The sequence below is a fragment of the Salmo salar genome, chromosome ssa10 (assembly GCF_905237065.1).
Source record: "Salmo salar chromosome ssa10, Ssal_v3.1, whole genome shotgun sequence".
Classification (NCBI taxonomy): Eukaryota; Metazoa; Chordata; class Actinopteri; order Salmoniformes; family Salmonidae; genus Salmo; species Salmo salar.
Window position 1 is genome coordinate 12,631,545 of NC_059451.1, and position 16,322 is coordinate 12,647,866.

The 16,322-nt window shown below is 44.8% G+C and overlaps 1 protein-coding gene across 4 annotated transcripts in view; it reads left to right on the forward strand.

Moving 5' to 3' along the window:
- The window catches only part of obscna (obscurin, cytoskeletal calmodulin and titin-interacting RhoGEF a), a 96,749-nt gene that overhangs the window by 37,633 nt on the left and 42,794 nt on the right, over positions 1–16,322 (forward strand). For all 4 annotated transcript variants that reach the window (XM_014215881.2, XM_014215882.2, XM_014215883.2 and 1 more), the window contains exons 34-40: positions 458–721; positions 2,418–2,684; positions 3,543–3,806; positions 6,467–6,733; positions 7,570–7,833; positions 13,425–13,691; positions 14,553–14,816. In XM_014215881.2, coding sequence (XP_014071356.2) covers positions 458–721; positions 2,418–2,684; positions 3,543–3,806; positions 6,467–6,733; positions 7,570–7,833; positions 13,425–13,691; positions 14,553–14,816 — 1,857 coding nt within the window. The remainder of the gene's footprint in view (positions 1–457; positions 722–2,417; positions 2,685–3,542; positions 3,807–6,466; positions 6,734–7,569; positions 7,834–13,424; positions 13,692–14,552; positions 14,817–16,322) is intronic.

The window sequence follows — 16,322 nt, forward strand, 5'->3', positions numbered from 1 at the left end:
AATAGTCTGGGTAGCCATTTGACTAGATGTTCAGAAGTCTTATGGCTTGGGGGTAGAAGCTGTTTAAAAGCCTCTTGGACCTAGACTTGGCGCTCCGGTACCGCTTGCCGTGCGGTAGCAGAGAGAACAGTCTATGACTAGGGTGGCCGGAGTCTTTGACAATTTTTAGGGCCTTCTTCTGACACCGCCTGGTATAGAGGTCCTGCATGGCAGGAAGCTTGGCCCCAGTGAAGTACTGGGCCGTTCGCACCACCCTCTGCAGTGCCTTGCAGTCGGAGGCCGAGCAGTTGCCGTACCAGGCAGTGATGCAACCAGTCAGGATGCTCTTGATGGTGCAGCTGTCGAACAGCTCATCACGGTCATACACAGTGCAACAAAACTCCAAGAAGTTTAAACTATAAACACAAATATATATGTACAGTACACCCTTTGAGAGTTGACTTTCCTCTGTGTCCAGTTAAAGTACTCATTGAGAAGAAGCCCCGGGACACCGTCATCATGGAAGGGGAGACGGCGACCTTATCCTGTACGACCTCTGACCTCACTACCCCTGTCACATGGAGACGCAACAACATGCCCCTACTGAACGGAGACAAGTATGAGAACCGTAAGGAGGGCAAGCTCAACCTGCTTCTCATCCACAATGTGGACCCAGATGACTCTGGGATATACTCCTGTGACACTGGAGACATGCAGAGCATCGCCACTCTGACTGTCACAGGTAAGGATTTCCCATCATCTAGAGAGAAGCAACATAACCAGGATCTTATGGTTATCTCAGGGGGTCACAATATTCAGAATTATTTTTGTGTATTACTCACCCTAACATTGGTAAAATGGAACAAAGATTTGTAAGAGAGGGCAACAATGGGAGGGTGGGACAAGCTTGGCTTGGGTGGAGTAAATAGGGGAGAACTGGGAGGGGGTTGTGGAGAGGTATGTATTTGGTTTGGGAGACAGAGAAGAAAGAACTTAATAATACTTAGAATTAGACAGGACCCAAATGTAACAGGTCTGGGTATTAGTAAACATGAATATAAAATTAACATATTTGCAGGTGATGTCCTTGTAACGGGCATCGTAAGGATTGGACCAAGGTGCAGAGGGAACGTGTATACTCATCTTCTTTATTAAATCAAAAGAAGGAAAAACAAACAAATCACGTACACAAAACAACGAACGCCACTAAATAGTCCTGTCCGGTGCACAGACACAAAACAGGAAACAACTACCCACAAATCCCATAGGAAAAACACCCCTCTTTTAAATAAGACCTTCAATTAGAAGCAACGAGGAGCAGCTGCTTCCAATTGAAGGTCAACCCCATTAACTAAACATAGAAATAGAAAGACTAGACTGAACATAGAAAAACACTAACCTTGAACATAGACCAAAAACCCCGGAACACTCTAAACAAATACCCCTCTTACATAATAACATAGCCCAACAAACCCCAAACTACGTAAAACGAACACCCCCTGCCACGTCCTGACCAAACTACAATAACAAAATACCCCTTTACTGATCAGGACGTGACAGTCCTGATATACCTGACCAATATTGAAAACTCAATGCTCCCTTTGCTAAAAATATTTTCAGAATACACTAAAATCTCAGGATATGAAATTATCATGGAAAAAAACTAAATAATGGAGAAAAAAATAATACCTCATGATACACAGCGATCCTTTAAGTAGATAACAAAACATATTAAATACTTAGGATGCTCAATAAGTGACAACAAATATATAAAGATAACTTTATTCCATTACTCAACAATATGAAATCTGATCTAATTAAATGGAATAATCTTCCCATAAACCTTACAGGTAGATTTCATTTCTTTAGAATGGCATGACTCCCATGGTTTTTGCATTTATTTTCGGTAATACCAATTACCCCACCGAAGACGTTCTTTTAAGAAAGTATACTTGTCATAAAATTCATAGAATAAAAAGGAAAGTTTTACATCTTCCTTAGTCTGAGGCTGGTTTTAACCTTCCAGACTTGGAATTGTATCAACTCACTACTCAAGACTTTTACTTCTTACAAATAGTTAAATGCTCTAAAGAAGAACAATGGGTACATTTTGAAGATGTGCATGCTAATCTCACAAATCTTTTTACGTGTCTATTTTAAAAGGATACATCTAAGAACATCAATAACTTCATATATAAGAACACTATAAAAATATTGAAGAAAATGTAATGTATTTTGCAAGAACCAATATCTGTCCCTGAAAACTCAACCTAATGGAACAATCCTTTGGATAGCTTTTCAGAATTCACTGATAAATAAATCCACATCTTACAATATTACAATACAATAATCTGAATAATCTCTTTCCATTACTCACCCTAACATTGGTCAAATGGAACATAGATTTGGAATTCCCTTATTGTCTTCCATCTACCCAGAGCTGGCTCCATACTTTGAAGAAGAGCTGCAGGCTGTGGAGGCTGAGGAAGGAGGCACGGCATTCCTTTCCTGTAAGCTGTCTAAGCCTGGAGTCCCAGTCCAGTGGAGGAAGGGCCGGCTGCCTCTCAGGCCCAACAGGAAGTACCAGATGAAGCAGGACGGCTGTGTGTTTCAGCTACACATCCTGGAGCTGAAGTCCGAGGACAGTGGCAGCTACTCGTGCCAGGCAGGTTGTGTGGAGACCACCGCCTCTGTGTCTGTGAAAGGTATGTGTGTGATTGGTTGTGTAATAGCACACGTCTGCTGCATGTAGAGGACTCACACCTCATCAAATCAAATGAAATTGTATGTCACATGCGCCGAATACAACAGTTGTAGACCTTACAGTGAAATGCTTTAATATGAGCCCCTAACCAACAATGTAGTTTAAAAAAAATACAGATAAGAACAAGAGATAAAAGTAAGAAGTATTTAAAGAGCAGCAGTGAAATAACAATAGCGAGACTATGTACATGGGGGTACCGATAGAGAGTCAATGTGCGGGGGCACTGGTTATTTGAGGTAGTATGTACATGTAGGTAGAGTTATTAAAGTGACTATACATAGATGACAACAGAGAGTAGCAGTGGTGTAAAGAGGGGGTGAGAATGGTTGGGGGGGCACTGCAAATAGTCTGGGTAGCCATTTGACTAGATGTTCAGAAGTCTTATGGCTTGGGGGTAGAAGCTGTTTAGCAGCCTCTTGGACCTAGACTTGGTGCTCCGGTACCGCTTGCCGTGCGGTAGCAGAGAGAACAGTCTATGACTAGGGTGGCTGGAGTCTTTGACAATATTTAGGGCCTTCTTCTGACACCGCCTGGTATAGAGGTCCTGGATGGCAGGAAGCTTGGCCCCAGTGATGTACTGGGCCGTTCGCACCACCCTCTGCAGTGCCTTGCGGTCGGAGGCCGAGCAGTTGCCGTACCAGGCAGTGATTCAACCAGTCAGGATGCTCTTGATGGTGCAGCTGTAGAACAGCTCATCACGGTCATACTCAGTGCAACAAAACTCCAAGAAGTATAAACTATAAACACAAATATATATGTACTGTACACCCTTTGAGAGTTGACTTTCCTCTGTGTCCAGTTAAAGTACTCATTGAGAAGAAGCCCCGGGACACCGTCATCATGGAAGGGGAGACGGCGACCTTATCCTGTACGACCTCTGACCTCACTACCCCTGTCACATGGAGACGCAACAACATGCCCCTACTGAACGGAGACAAGTATGAGAACCGTAAGGAGGGCAAGCTCAACCTGCTTCTCATCCACAATGTGGACCCAGATGACTCTGGGATATACTCCTGTGACACTGGAGACATGCAGAGCAGCGCCAATCTGACTGTCACAGGTAAGGATTTCCCATCATCTAGAGAGAAGCAACATAACCAGGATCTTATGTTTATCTCAGGGGGTCACAATATTCACAATTATTTCTGTGTATTACTCACCCTAACATTGGTAAAATGGAACATATATTTGTAAGAGAGGGCAACAATGGGAAGGTGGGACAAGCTTGGCTTGGGTAGAGTAAATAGGGGAGAACTGGGAGGGGGTTGTGGAGAGGGATGAATTTGGTTTGGGAGACAGAGAAGGAAGAACTTACTAATACTAAGAATTAGACAGGACCCAAATGTAACTAACAGTATTAGTAAACATGAATATAAAATAAACATATTTGCACGTGTCGTGTCTTTTGCTGTGTCGGATTAAGTGATATGACATGCTATTCTATAAAATCCTTTCTCTGTAATTAATATTACCTGATTAAGCTAATCATGTTAATGTAATTAACTAGTAATTCGGGGCACCACCAAAGAATGTTTAGAGAGCTGTTATCTTCCGAATAAACTCTTAAAGACCTAGTCATATTTTACATCAATTGCAGTCAATATTAATCGTCACCTTATTTCTGTCTCATTTGAAAGTTGTAAATTCTTGGTTATCTTCACGAACCCTGGCTAACAAGTTGAATCAGCACTACAAAATTTGGGTTCATTATTTATTTACTAAATACCTAACTAATCACAGAATTACATATACACAGAATGCAAATTATGTCATACAGAAAACGTCCCTGGTGGACGGAGCTGACATGACGGCTGGTTACACAAAGGAAAGGGGGTTGGGTTTGAGTGAAAGAGCGGGAAGACTGAGGAACAAAGGGAGAAGCTATGCTATCGTAAATACAGTATCTTATGCATTCTAAATTACCGGCCATTTGGAAAAGGAAAATGCAATAAATATTTACTCTGAGCTGCGCTTCAGTAGGTTGGTCGTAGATGCTGGCCGTGTTGCCTAACAGAGATCTTCCTGTCCTCGGAAGAATGTCTCTTGTGGTAAATTGGATACGTTGTAGTATCGTCGTTGTGTGTTAAACTGGATCCGTCGTCCGTCCTTTCCTAGCCCACGTTTACAGCGGCCGTTGCCAACTCAATGGCTAGGAGGTATCACTTCTGTAGTGAATAAGAGTTCAAAGTTCATACCATTCGCAACCAAAGCTCACGCTGAGGTTGGCTTAGTTCTGTAGTTGACATGTTAGTCCTTTTAACGTGGAACCGCCGTCCTCACATCCTCGGAACAGCTTATTATCTGAATCCTTCTGACATCGGACCGTCGCCCTAATGTACCCGGAACAGAAAGTTATATTTTCATCAAGGGCTTTATATAGGAATGGAGTGTTTCATAGTTTATAACCAATGTCTCTCCACATGGGCGGGGCCACTGAGTTGGGCATAGTTCACTCATGAAAACCCAATTCTCTCATTTGGAAGCTAAAATTACAGTTCATCTTTTCACAAATAGTTTAATATTTAAACATTAAATTGCACAACAATTCCATGTGAATCTGATAACTATAATGTGTAGACTTTCCAGGATACAGTTTATGTCATCCTGTCATTAATAAGAATGTCTCAGATGACAACCGAACGGACATCATATTCATTAAGTACCAACGCATATTTTCAACTGGTTGGATTACCGAAATATGGTTCCTTTCCCCCCACCTTTTGATGTTCCCCGACTCTCTATGTTTAACAAAGGCTTTTCAAGAGTCCTTCAGTAGAGTCAAGAGAGGAAAGGGAGAAAGGTATGTATGGGGGTCATAAACCTTACCCACAGGCCAACGTCATGACACAGGTCCTGATACACCTGGCCAATATTGAAAACTCAATGCCCCCTTTGCTAAAAATATTTTCAGAATACGCTAAAATCTCAGGATATAAAATTATTGGGGAAAAAAAAAAATAATGGGGAAAAAAAGAATACCTCATGATACACAGCAATCCTTTAAGTAGATAACAAAACATATGAAATACTCAGGATGCTCAATAAGTGACAACAAATATATAAAGATAACTTTATTCCATTACTCAACAATATGAAATCTGATCTAATTAAATGGAATAATCTTCCCATAAACCTTACAGGTAGATTTCATTTCTTTAGAATGGCATGACTCCCATGGTTTTTGCATTTATTTTCGGTAATACCAATTACCCCACTGAAGACGTTCTTTTAAGAAAGTATACTCGTCATAAAATCCATAGAATTAAAAAGGAAAGTTTTACATCTTCATAAGTCTGAGGCTGGTTTTAATCTTCCAGACTTGGAATTGTATCAACTCACCACCCAAGGCTTTTACTCGCAACATATGCACTAAAGAGGAACAATGGGTACATATTGAAGATGTGCATGCCCATCCTGCAAAACTTTTTACGTGTTTATTTTCAAAGGATAAAGCTAAGAACATAAATAACTTTATATTTAAGAACACTATAACAATATGGTGAAAAACGTATGTACTCTGCAAGAACCAATATCTGTCCCTAAATACACAACCTTATTGAACAATCCTTTGGATAGCTTTTCGGAATTCACTGATAAATTGATCCACATCTTACAATATTACAATACAATTTTCTGAATTATCTCTTTCCATTACTCACCCTAACATTGGTCAAATGGAACATAGATTTGGAATTCTCTTATTGTCTTCCATCTACCCAGAGCTGGCTCCATACTTTGAAGAAGAGCTGCAGGCTGTGGAGGCTGAGGAAGGAGGCACGGCATTCCTTTCCTGTATGCTGTCTAAGCCTGGAGTCCCAGTCCAGTGGAGTAAGGGCCGGCTGCCTCTCAGGCCCAACAGGAAGTACCAGATGAAGCAGGACGGCTGTGTGTTTCAGCTACACATCCTGGAGCTGAAGTCCGAGGACAGTGGCAGCTACTCGTGCCAGGCAGGTTGTGTGGAGACCACCGCCTCTGTGTCTGTGAAAGGTATGTGTGTGATTGGTTGTGTAATAGCACACACCTGCTGCATGTAGAGGACTCACACCTCATCAAATCAAATCAAATTAAATTGTATTAGTCACATGCGCCGAATACAACAGGTGTAGACCTTACAGTGAAATGCTTTAATATGAGCCCCTAACCTACAATGCAGTTTAAAAAATACAGGTAAGAACAAGAGATAAAAGTAACAAGTAATTAAAGAGCAGCAGTGAAATAACAATAGCGAGACTATGTACAGGGGGGTACCGATACAGAGTCAATGTGCGGGGGCAGTGGTTATTTGAGGTAGTATGTACATGTAGGTAGAGTTATTAAAGTGACTATACATAGATGACAACAGAGAGTAGCAGTGGTGTAAAGAGGGGGAGGGGGGCACTGCAAATAGTCTGGGTAGCCATTTGACTAGATGTTCAGAAGTCTTATGGCTTGGGGGTAGAAGCTGTTTAGAAGCCTCTTGGACCTAGACTTGGCGCTCTGGTACTGCTTGCCGTGCGGTAGCAGAGAGAACAGTCTATGACTTGGGTGGCTGGAGTCTTTGACAATATTTAGGGCCTTCTTCTGACACCGCCTGGTATAGAGGTCCTGGATGGCAGGAAGCTTGGCCCCAGTGATGTACTGGGCCGTTCGCACCACCCTCTGCAGTGCCTTGCGGTCGGAGGCCGAGCAGTTGCCGTACCAGGCAGTGATTCAACCAGTCAGGATGCTCTTGATGGTGCAGCTGTAGAACAGCTCATCACGGTCATACTCAGTGCAACAAAACTATAAACACAAATATATATGTACTGTACACCCTTTGAGAGTTGACTTTCCTCTGTGTCCAGTTAAAGTACTCATTGAGAAGAAGCCCCGGGACACCGTCATCATGGAAGGGGAGACGGTGACCTTATCCTGTACGACCTCTGACCTCACTACCCCTGTCACATGGAGACGCAACAACAAGCCCTTACTGAACGGAGACAAGTATGAGAACCGTAAGGAGGGAAAGCTCAACCTGCTTCTCATCCACAATGTGGACCCAGATGACTCTGGGATATACTCCTGTGACACTGGAGACATGCAGAGCAGCGCCAATCTGACTGTCACAGGTAAGGATTTCCCATCATCTAGAGAGAAGCAACATAACCAGGATCTTATGTTTATCTCAGGGGGTCACAATATTCAGAATTATTTCTGTGTATTACTCACCCTAACATTGGTAAAATGGAACATATATTTGTAAGAGAGGGCAACAATGGGAGGGTGGGACAAGCTTGGCTTGGGTGGAGTAAATAGGGGAGAACTGGGAGGGGGTGGTGGAGAGGGATGTATTTGGTTTGGGAGACAGAGCAGGAAGAACTTAATAATACTAAGAATTAGACAGGACACAAATGTAACAGGTATCGGTATTAGTAAACATGAATATAAATAAACATATTGCAGGTGATGTCCTGATATACCTGACCAATATTGAAAACTCAATGCCCCCTTTGCTAAAAATATTTTCAGTAAACTCTAAAATCTCAGGATATAAAGTTATCGTGGAAAAAAACTAAATAATTGAAAAAAAAGAATACCTCATGATACACAGCAACCCTTTAAGTAGATAACAAAACATATTAAATACTCAATAAGTGTCACGCTTCTGTGTAGGAACGGACCAAAGCGCAGCGTTGGTATCGTTCCACGTAATTTCTTTTAATATGAAACTATGCAAGACATACAATAAACCGTAAACAAAACAACAATCCGTGACAAAGAGGTGCAACATGCACTAACTCAAAATAATCTCCCACAAACAAAGGTGGGAAAAACAACTACTTAAATACGATCCACAATTAGAGACAATGATGACCAGCTGCCTCTAATTGGGTATCATCCAAAAACCCCAACATAGAAAAACAGAAAATGGAACCAAACAACATAGAAAAATAAAACTAGATTAAACCCCCCCAGTCACGCCCTGACCTACTCTACCATAGAAAATAAGAGCTCTCTATGGTCAGGACGTGACAGTACCCCCCCCCCCAAAGGTGCGGACTCCGGCCGCAAAACCAGAAACCAAAAGGGAGGTTTAGGGGGGGTGTCTAGTGTTGGTGGCGGTTCTGGTGCAGGACGAAGAACCTTCTCATCCCGCGGATCCTCCCGCATCGGAGGCGGTTCTGGTGCGGGACGAAGAACCATCTCATCCTGCGGATCCGCCAGCATAGGAGGCAGCTCTGGTGCAGGACGAAGAACCCTCTCATCCTGCAAACCCGCAAGCATCGGTGGAGGCTCTGGACCGCAGACCGTCGCTGGAGGCTCCGGACCGCGGGCCGTCTCAGGAGGTCCCGGACCGCGGGCCGTCTCAGGAGGTTCCGGACCGTGGACCGTCTTAGGAAGTTCCGGACCGTGAAACGTCGCTGGAAGCTCTGGACTGGGAACTGTCGCCGGAAGCTCTGGACTGGGAACTGTCGCCGGAAGCTCTGGAACGGGATGGCACACTGGAGGACTGATGCGTGGGGCTGGCACACGTGGCGCCAAACTGGTAACACGCACTTCAGGGCGAGTGCGGAGAGCAGGCACAGGACGCACCAGACTGGGCAGGCGCACTGGAGGCCTAGTGCATGGAGCCGGAGAGGTGGAACCAGACTGGTGACACGCACTTCAGGGCGAGTACGAGGAGGAGGCATTGGATGTACTGGGCTGTGGAGGCGCACTGGAGACCTGGTGCGTAGAACCGGTGCAGGATATACTGGACCGTGGAGGCGCACTGGAGGTATGGAGCATAGAGCTGCCACAACCCGTCCTGGCTGAACGCTCACTTTAGCCCTGCAAATGCGGGGCGCTGGCACAGAACGAACTGGGCTGTGAATGTGCACTGGCGACACAGTGCGTAGAGCTGGCGCAGGATATCCTGGACCAAGGAGGCGTACTGGAGACCAGGAGCGCTGAGCCGGCACAACCCGTGTTGGCTGAATGCTCGCTTTAGCCCAGCAAATGCGGGGCGCGGGCACAGTGCGCACCGGGCTATGAATGCGCACTGGAGATACAGTGCGCATCACCGCATAACACGGTGCCTGACTGGTCACACGCTCCCCACGGTAAGCACGCCCGCTCTGCAGCGCTCTCAACGCCAACACCTCTCTCCGGAATCTTTCGTTGAGTTCCTTACTCGACTCCCTGACTGGCTCTGGTTCACCCCTCGGCTTCGCCGACCACTCCATGTGCCCCCCCCCATTTTTTTTTGGGAGCTGCCTCTTGGGCTTCCGTTGTTGCCGTGCTAATTCCTCGTAGCGTCACCGTTCTGCTCTCGCTGCCTCTATCTCCTCCATCGGACGGCAATACTCCCCTTCCTGCCCCCAGGGTCGTTTCCCATCCAAAATTTCCTCCCAGGTCCATTCCTCTTGACCACGCTGCTTGGTCCTCTGGTGGTGGGAGATTCTGTCATGCTTGTGTGTAGGAACGGACCAAAGCGCAGCGTGGGTATCGTTCCACATCATTTATTTTAATGTGAAACTATGCAAGACATACAATAAACCATAAACAAAACAGCAAACCGTGACGAAGAGGTGCTACATGCACTAACTCAAAATAATCTCCCACAAAGGTGAGAAAAACAACTACTTAAATATGATCCCCAATTAGAGACAACGATGACCAGCTGCCTCTAATTGGGGATCCTCCAAAAACCCCAACATAGAAAAACAGAAAATAGAACCAAAAAAAATAAAACTAGAATTAAACCCCCCCAGTCACACCCTGACCTACTCTACCATAGAAAATAAGAGCTCTCTATGGTCAGGACGTGACAATAAGTGACAACAAATATATAAAGATAACTTTATTCCATTACTCAACATTATGAAATCTGATCTAATTAAATGGAATAATCTTACCATAAACCTTACAGGTAGATTTAACTTCTTTAGAATGGCATGACTCTCAAAGTTTTTGCATTTATTTTCGGTAATACCAATTACCCCACCGAAGACGTTCTTTTAAGAAAGTATTCTCGTCATAAAATTCATAGAATAAAAAGGAAGGTTTTACATTTTCCTTAGTCTGAGGCTGGTTTTAACCTTCCAGACTTGGAATTGTATCGACTCACTACTCAAGACTTTTACTTGCTACATATAGTTAAATGCACTAAAGAGGAACAATGGGTACATTTTGAAGATGTGCATGCTCATCCCACAAATCTTTTTACGTGTCTATTTTAAAAGGATAAATCTAAGAACATCAATAACTTCATTCTTATGAACAGTATAAAAATATTGAAGAAAATGTCATGTATTTTGCAAGAACCTGTCACGCACTTCTTCGTCTTCTGACGATAATGCGAAATCGTCGCCTGAAAAGGTGGACCAAAACGCAGCAGGCTTGCGGTTGTTCATTTTGAACATTTAATTAAATCAAAACGAACACAAAAACAACTAACAAGAGAACGAACGATCTACTGACAGTCTGCAAGGCACAAGGCTAACACAGAACAATCTCCCACAAATGACAAACACAAACACACCCTCATATATGGGACTCTCAATCAAAGGCAAGTAGACAACACCTGCCTTCAACTGAGAGTCCCAACCCCAATTAACCAAACATAGAAAAAGACACACTAGACTCAACATAGAATACCTGAAAACCAAACAGTGCCCAAAACCCCGGAATACTTAAATCAAATGCCCCTTCAACAAACACACCACCCCGAACCACAAAAAACGAATACCCTCTGCCACGTCCTGACCAAACTACAATACCAATTAACCTTATACTGGCCAGGATGTGACAGTACCCCCCCCCCCCTTAAAGGTGCTAACCCCGGAAGCACCTTAACAAAAATAACCCCAAGCAACACCAAAAAAGAAAAATTCCCCCCTACTAAAGGGAGGGAAGGAAGGGTGGCTCCGCCAACGACGGCACTGTGCTACACCCCCCCTCCCCAACCCACCTATCTCTGGAGGTGGCTCCGGCTCTGGCCGTTCCAGGCTGTCGGGGCAGTCTGGCAGCTCGGGACAGTCTGGCAGCTCGGGACAGTCTGGGCAGTCTGGCAGCTCGGGACAGTCTGGGCAGTCTGGCAGCTCGGGACAGGCTGGGCAGTCTGGCAGCTCGGGCGACTGTCTGGGCAGTCTGGCCGGACTGTCTGGGCGTCTGGCAGCTCGGGCGACTGTTGACTGGCGGGCAGCTCTGACGACTGTTGACTGGCGGGCAGCTCTGACGACTGTTGACTGGCGAGGCTGGGTTTACGCACTTGAAGGCTAGTGCGGGGAGCGGGAACAGGACGAGTCGGACTGGGTTTACGCACCTCCGGGTCCGCACGAGAGACAGGAGCTGGAAACCCAGGGCTATGGAGGCGCACAGTCGGACTTTATCTTACCTCCTGCACAACCCGTCTTGGCTGGATGGAACTAGTAGCCCTGTACGAGTGGGGTGCTTGTACAGGGCAGACTGGGCTGTGCAGGGGCCTGATGGTAGCCGTGCGTAGAGCGGGAGTTGGGTAGCCTGGTCCTCGGAGGCGTACCGGCGACCAGATGCGCTGCGCAGGCATCCTCCTACCAGGCTGGATGCCCGCTCTAGCACGGCACCTGCGAGGGGCTGGAATAACGCGCACCGGACTGTGCGTGCGTATGGGTGAGATAGTGCGCTCCTCAGCGAAACATGGCGCTCTCCACCCCATACGCTCCTCCATATAACCACGGGTAGCTGGCTTCCGGCTCTTCCTATGCCTAGCCAAACTACCCGTGTGCCCCCCCAAAAAAATGTCTTGGAGGTGCTTCTCGTGCTTCTCCCTCAGCGCGTCCATGGCCTCGTACCTCCGCCTCTCTGCCTTGGCTGCCTCAATTTCCCACTGCGGGCGGCGATAATCCCCAGCCTGGTGCCAAGGTCCGGCCCCGTCCAGAACTTCCTCCCAGGTCCATTTCTCCCGCCAGTCCAACTCGAAGTCCCTCTGCTCCTTCCTCTGCTGCTTGGTCCAGTCCAACTCGAAGTCCCTCTGCTCCTTCCTCTGCTGCTTGGTCCTGGAGTGGTGGGAGATTCTGTCACGCACTTCTTCGTCTTCTGACGATAATGCGAAATCGTCGTCTGAAAAGGTGGACCAAAACGCAGCAGGCTTGCGGTTGTTCATTTTGAACATTTAATTAAATCAAAACGAACACAAAAACAACAAACAAGAGAACGAACGATCTACTGACAGTCTGCAAGGCACAAGGCTACCACAGAACAATCTCCCACAAATGACAAACACAAACACACCCTCATATATGGGACTCTCAATCAAAGGCAAGTAGACAACACCTGCCTTCAACTGAGAGTCCCAACCCCAATTAACCAAACATAGAAACAGACACACTAGACTCAACATAGAATACCTGAAAACCAAACAGTGCCCAAAAACCCCGGAATACTTAAATCAAATGCCCATTCAACAAACACACCACCCCGAACCACAAAAAACGAATACCCTCTGCCACGTCCTGACCAAACCACAATACCAATTAACCTTATACTGGCCAGGACGTGACAGAACCAATATCACTGCCTAAAAACTCAACCTAATAAAAGATCCTTTGGATAGCTTTTCAGAATTCACTGATAAATTGATCCACTTCTTACAGTATTACAATACAATAATCTGAATAATCTCTTTCTATTACTCACCCTAACATTGGTCAAATGGATCATAGATTTGCAATTCCCTTATTGTCTTCCATCTACCCAGAGCTGGCTCCATACTTTGAAGAAGAGCTGCAGGCTGTGGAGGCTGAGGAAGGAGGCACGGCATTCCTTTCCTGTGAGCTGTCTAAGCCTGGAGTCCCAGTCCAGTGGAGTAAGGGCCGGCTGCCTCTCAGGCCCAACAGGAAGTACCAGATGAAGCAGAACGGCTGTGTGTTTCAGCTACACATCCTGGAGCTGAAGTCCGAGGACAGTGGCAGCTACTCGTGCCAGGCAGGTTGTGTGGAGACCACCGCCTCTGTGTCTGTGAAAGGTATGTGTGATTGGTTGTGTAATAGCACACGCCTGCTGCATGTAGAGGACTCACACCTCATCAAATAAAATCACATTTTATTAGTCACGTGCGCCGAATACAACAGGTGTTGTATTCACCTTACAGTGAAACGCTTCAATACGAGCCCCTAACCAACAATGCAGTTTAAAAAAAATACAGATAAGAACAAGAGATAAAAGTAACAAGTAATTAAAGAGCAGCAGTGAAATAACAATAGCGAGACTATATAAAGGGGGGTACCGATACAGAGTCAATGTGCGGGGGCACTGGTTATTTGAGATAGTATGTACATGTAGGTAGAGTTATTAGTGACTATACATAGATGACAACAGAGAATAGCAGTGGTGTAAAGAGGGGATGAGAAGGGTTGGGGGGGCACTGCAAATAGTCTGGGTAGCCATTTGACTAGATGTTCAGGAGTCTTATGGCTTTGGGGTTGAAGCTGTTTAGAAGCCTCTTGGACTTAGACTTGGCGCTCCGGTACCGCTTCCCGTGCGGTAGCAGAGAGAACAGTCTATGACTAGGGTGGCTGGAGTCTTTGACAATTTTTAGGGCCTTCTTCTGACACCGCCTGGTATAGAGGTCCTGGATGGCAGGAAGCTTGGCCCCAGTGATGTACTGGGCCGTTCACACCATCCTCTGCAGTGCCTTGCGGTCGGAGGCCGAGCAGTTGCCGTACCAGGCAGTGATTCAACCAGTCAGGATGCTCTTGATGTTGCAGCTGTAGAACAGCTCATCACGGTCATACTCAGTGCAACAAAACTCCAAGAAGTATAAACTATGAACACAAATATATATGTACTGTACACCCTTTGAGAGTTGTCTTTCCTCTGTGTCCAGTTAAAGTACTCATTGAGAAGAAGCCCCGGGACACCGTCATCATGGAAGGGGAGACGGCGACCTTATCCTGCACGACCTCTGACCTCACTACCCCTGTCACATGGAGACGCAACAACAAGCCCTTACTGAACGGAGACAAGTATGAGAACCGTAAGGAGGGCAAGCTCAACCTGCTTCTCATCCACAATGTGGACCCAGATGACTCTGGGATATACTCCTGTGACACTGGAGACATGCAGAGCAGCGCCAATCTGACTGTCACAGGTAAGGATTTCCCATCATCTAGAGAGAGGCAACATAACCAGGATCTTATGTTTATCTCAGGGGGTCACAATATTCAGAATTATTTCTGTGTATTACTCACCCTAACATTGGTAAAATGGAACATAGATTTATAAGAGATGAGGAGATAAACTTATCACACAAGTCAGAGTTATACTAAAACTAAATCTTTATTAGATGATTCATCGAGAGCTCTGAGACAAAGTATACAAAGATCTTGTATAGCAAAGATACACCCCCTTAGTCTCCAAACAACAGATGTGTGGAATGGGTCACAAGGTTGGGATTCGTATGAAAGAAATGAATAATTCACAGCAGACGGTATCTGCTGTAAGGACTGTTCTCATTGTGTGGAACCAGGGTCTGGCCCCCAAAACAAGCTTCCCCTCATCATTATCCATAATTGAGCCATCTCCACCCTGGTACGTCCCGGCACACAAACATCAAGTCATGCTATGGAATGCGGTCTTTAGGCCTTTATCACCAAAGGCGTCGTAAATCCACTGTCAGCATTAAGCCCCAGAGGCCCGCTAAGTTCACACAGACACAATATACTTCTAAGAACCCACTATTCTGTTGCATAAACCAACCATTTGATGCAATAACAGTATTATAACATAATATTGCAATTTCGCTCCCCCATTTTGAGAATTTTCTCAACTTAAAAGAAAATGACAAGATTTAAAAACATTCATTCACATGTAGAAAACAAATAAGGTATCAAACAACTTTTGACTCAAACACACAGGAAAAAAACTTCCTTGCACTAGTATACTACCATTGTAAATGACCATACATACGTTGGTTCATTGAGCCTTAACCTTAACATAAAATGATCCTTCATTGGGAATGATGTAAACATAAAAATATCGTTAACAAATGATCTGCAGTGTAAATCGAAGTACATTTTTCATCACTACGAAACAAATCATCATGTTGATGCTAAGCATCCTCCCCTAGGGCAGCATGGTGGAAATAACTATTTCCATCCCAGAAAATAAAATGTGCATATTTTGTTGGACAAATCAAAGTAGTGAATCCCGGTTTATTGCGTTGGTGTGTAATGAACATAACCCAGGACAGGCATCATGATTCCTCTATTTAGAAGGCTACTCCTATAGATCAAATAGATTAGGATCATTTTCACTCAGGATCAGAGTTCACCCTCTCCATTCACCAGGGCATGCTGAGAATAGTGTCAACATCTTTAGTACACAACAACAATCAAAACAATCAATCCATAATACATTAATTCCTTCACTCATATGGTTATTAACATACTAAACTCAAATCAATCAGTCAGTTTTAAAAATCATTCCGTTTCCAAATCGTAATCAAAACCCAATTAATTATCCAACCCAAATTTAGAATGACAATGCTCAGGGATTCACATTGGTCCTAACACTCAAAGTTAAAACCCTCAATATAACACACAACAATATTGGCAGAATGTACATGTATATTAACATACAGTATAATTATCCTATA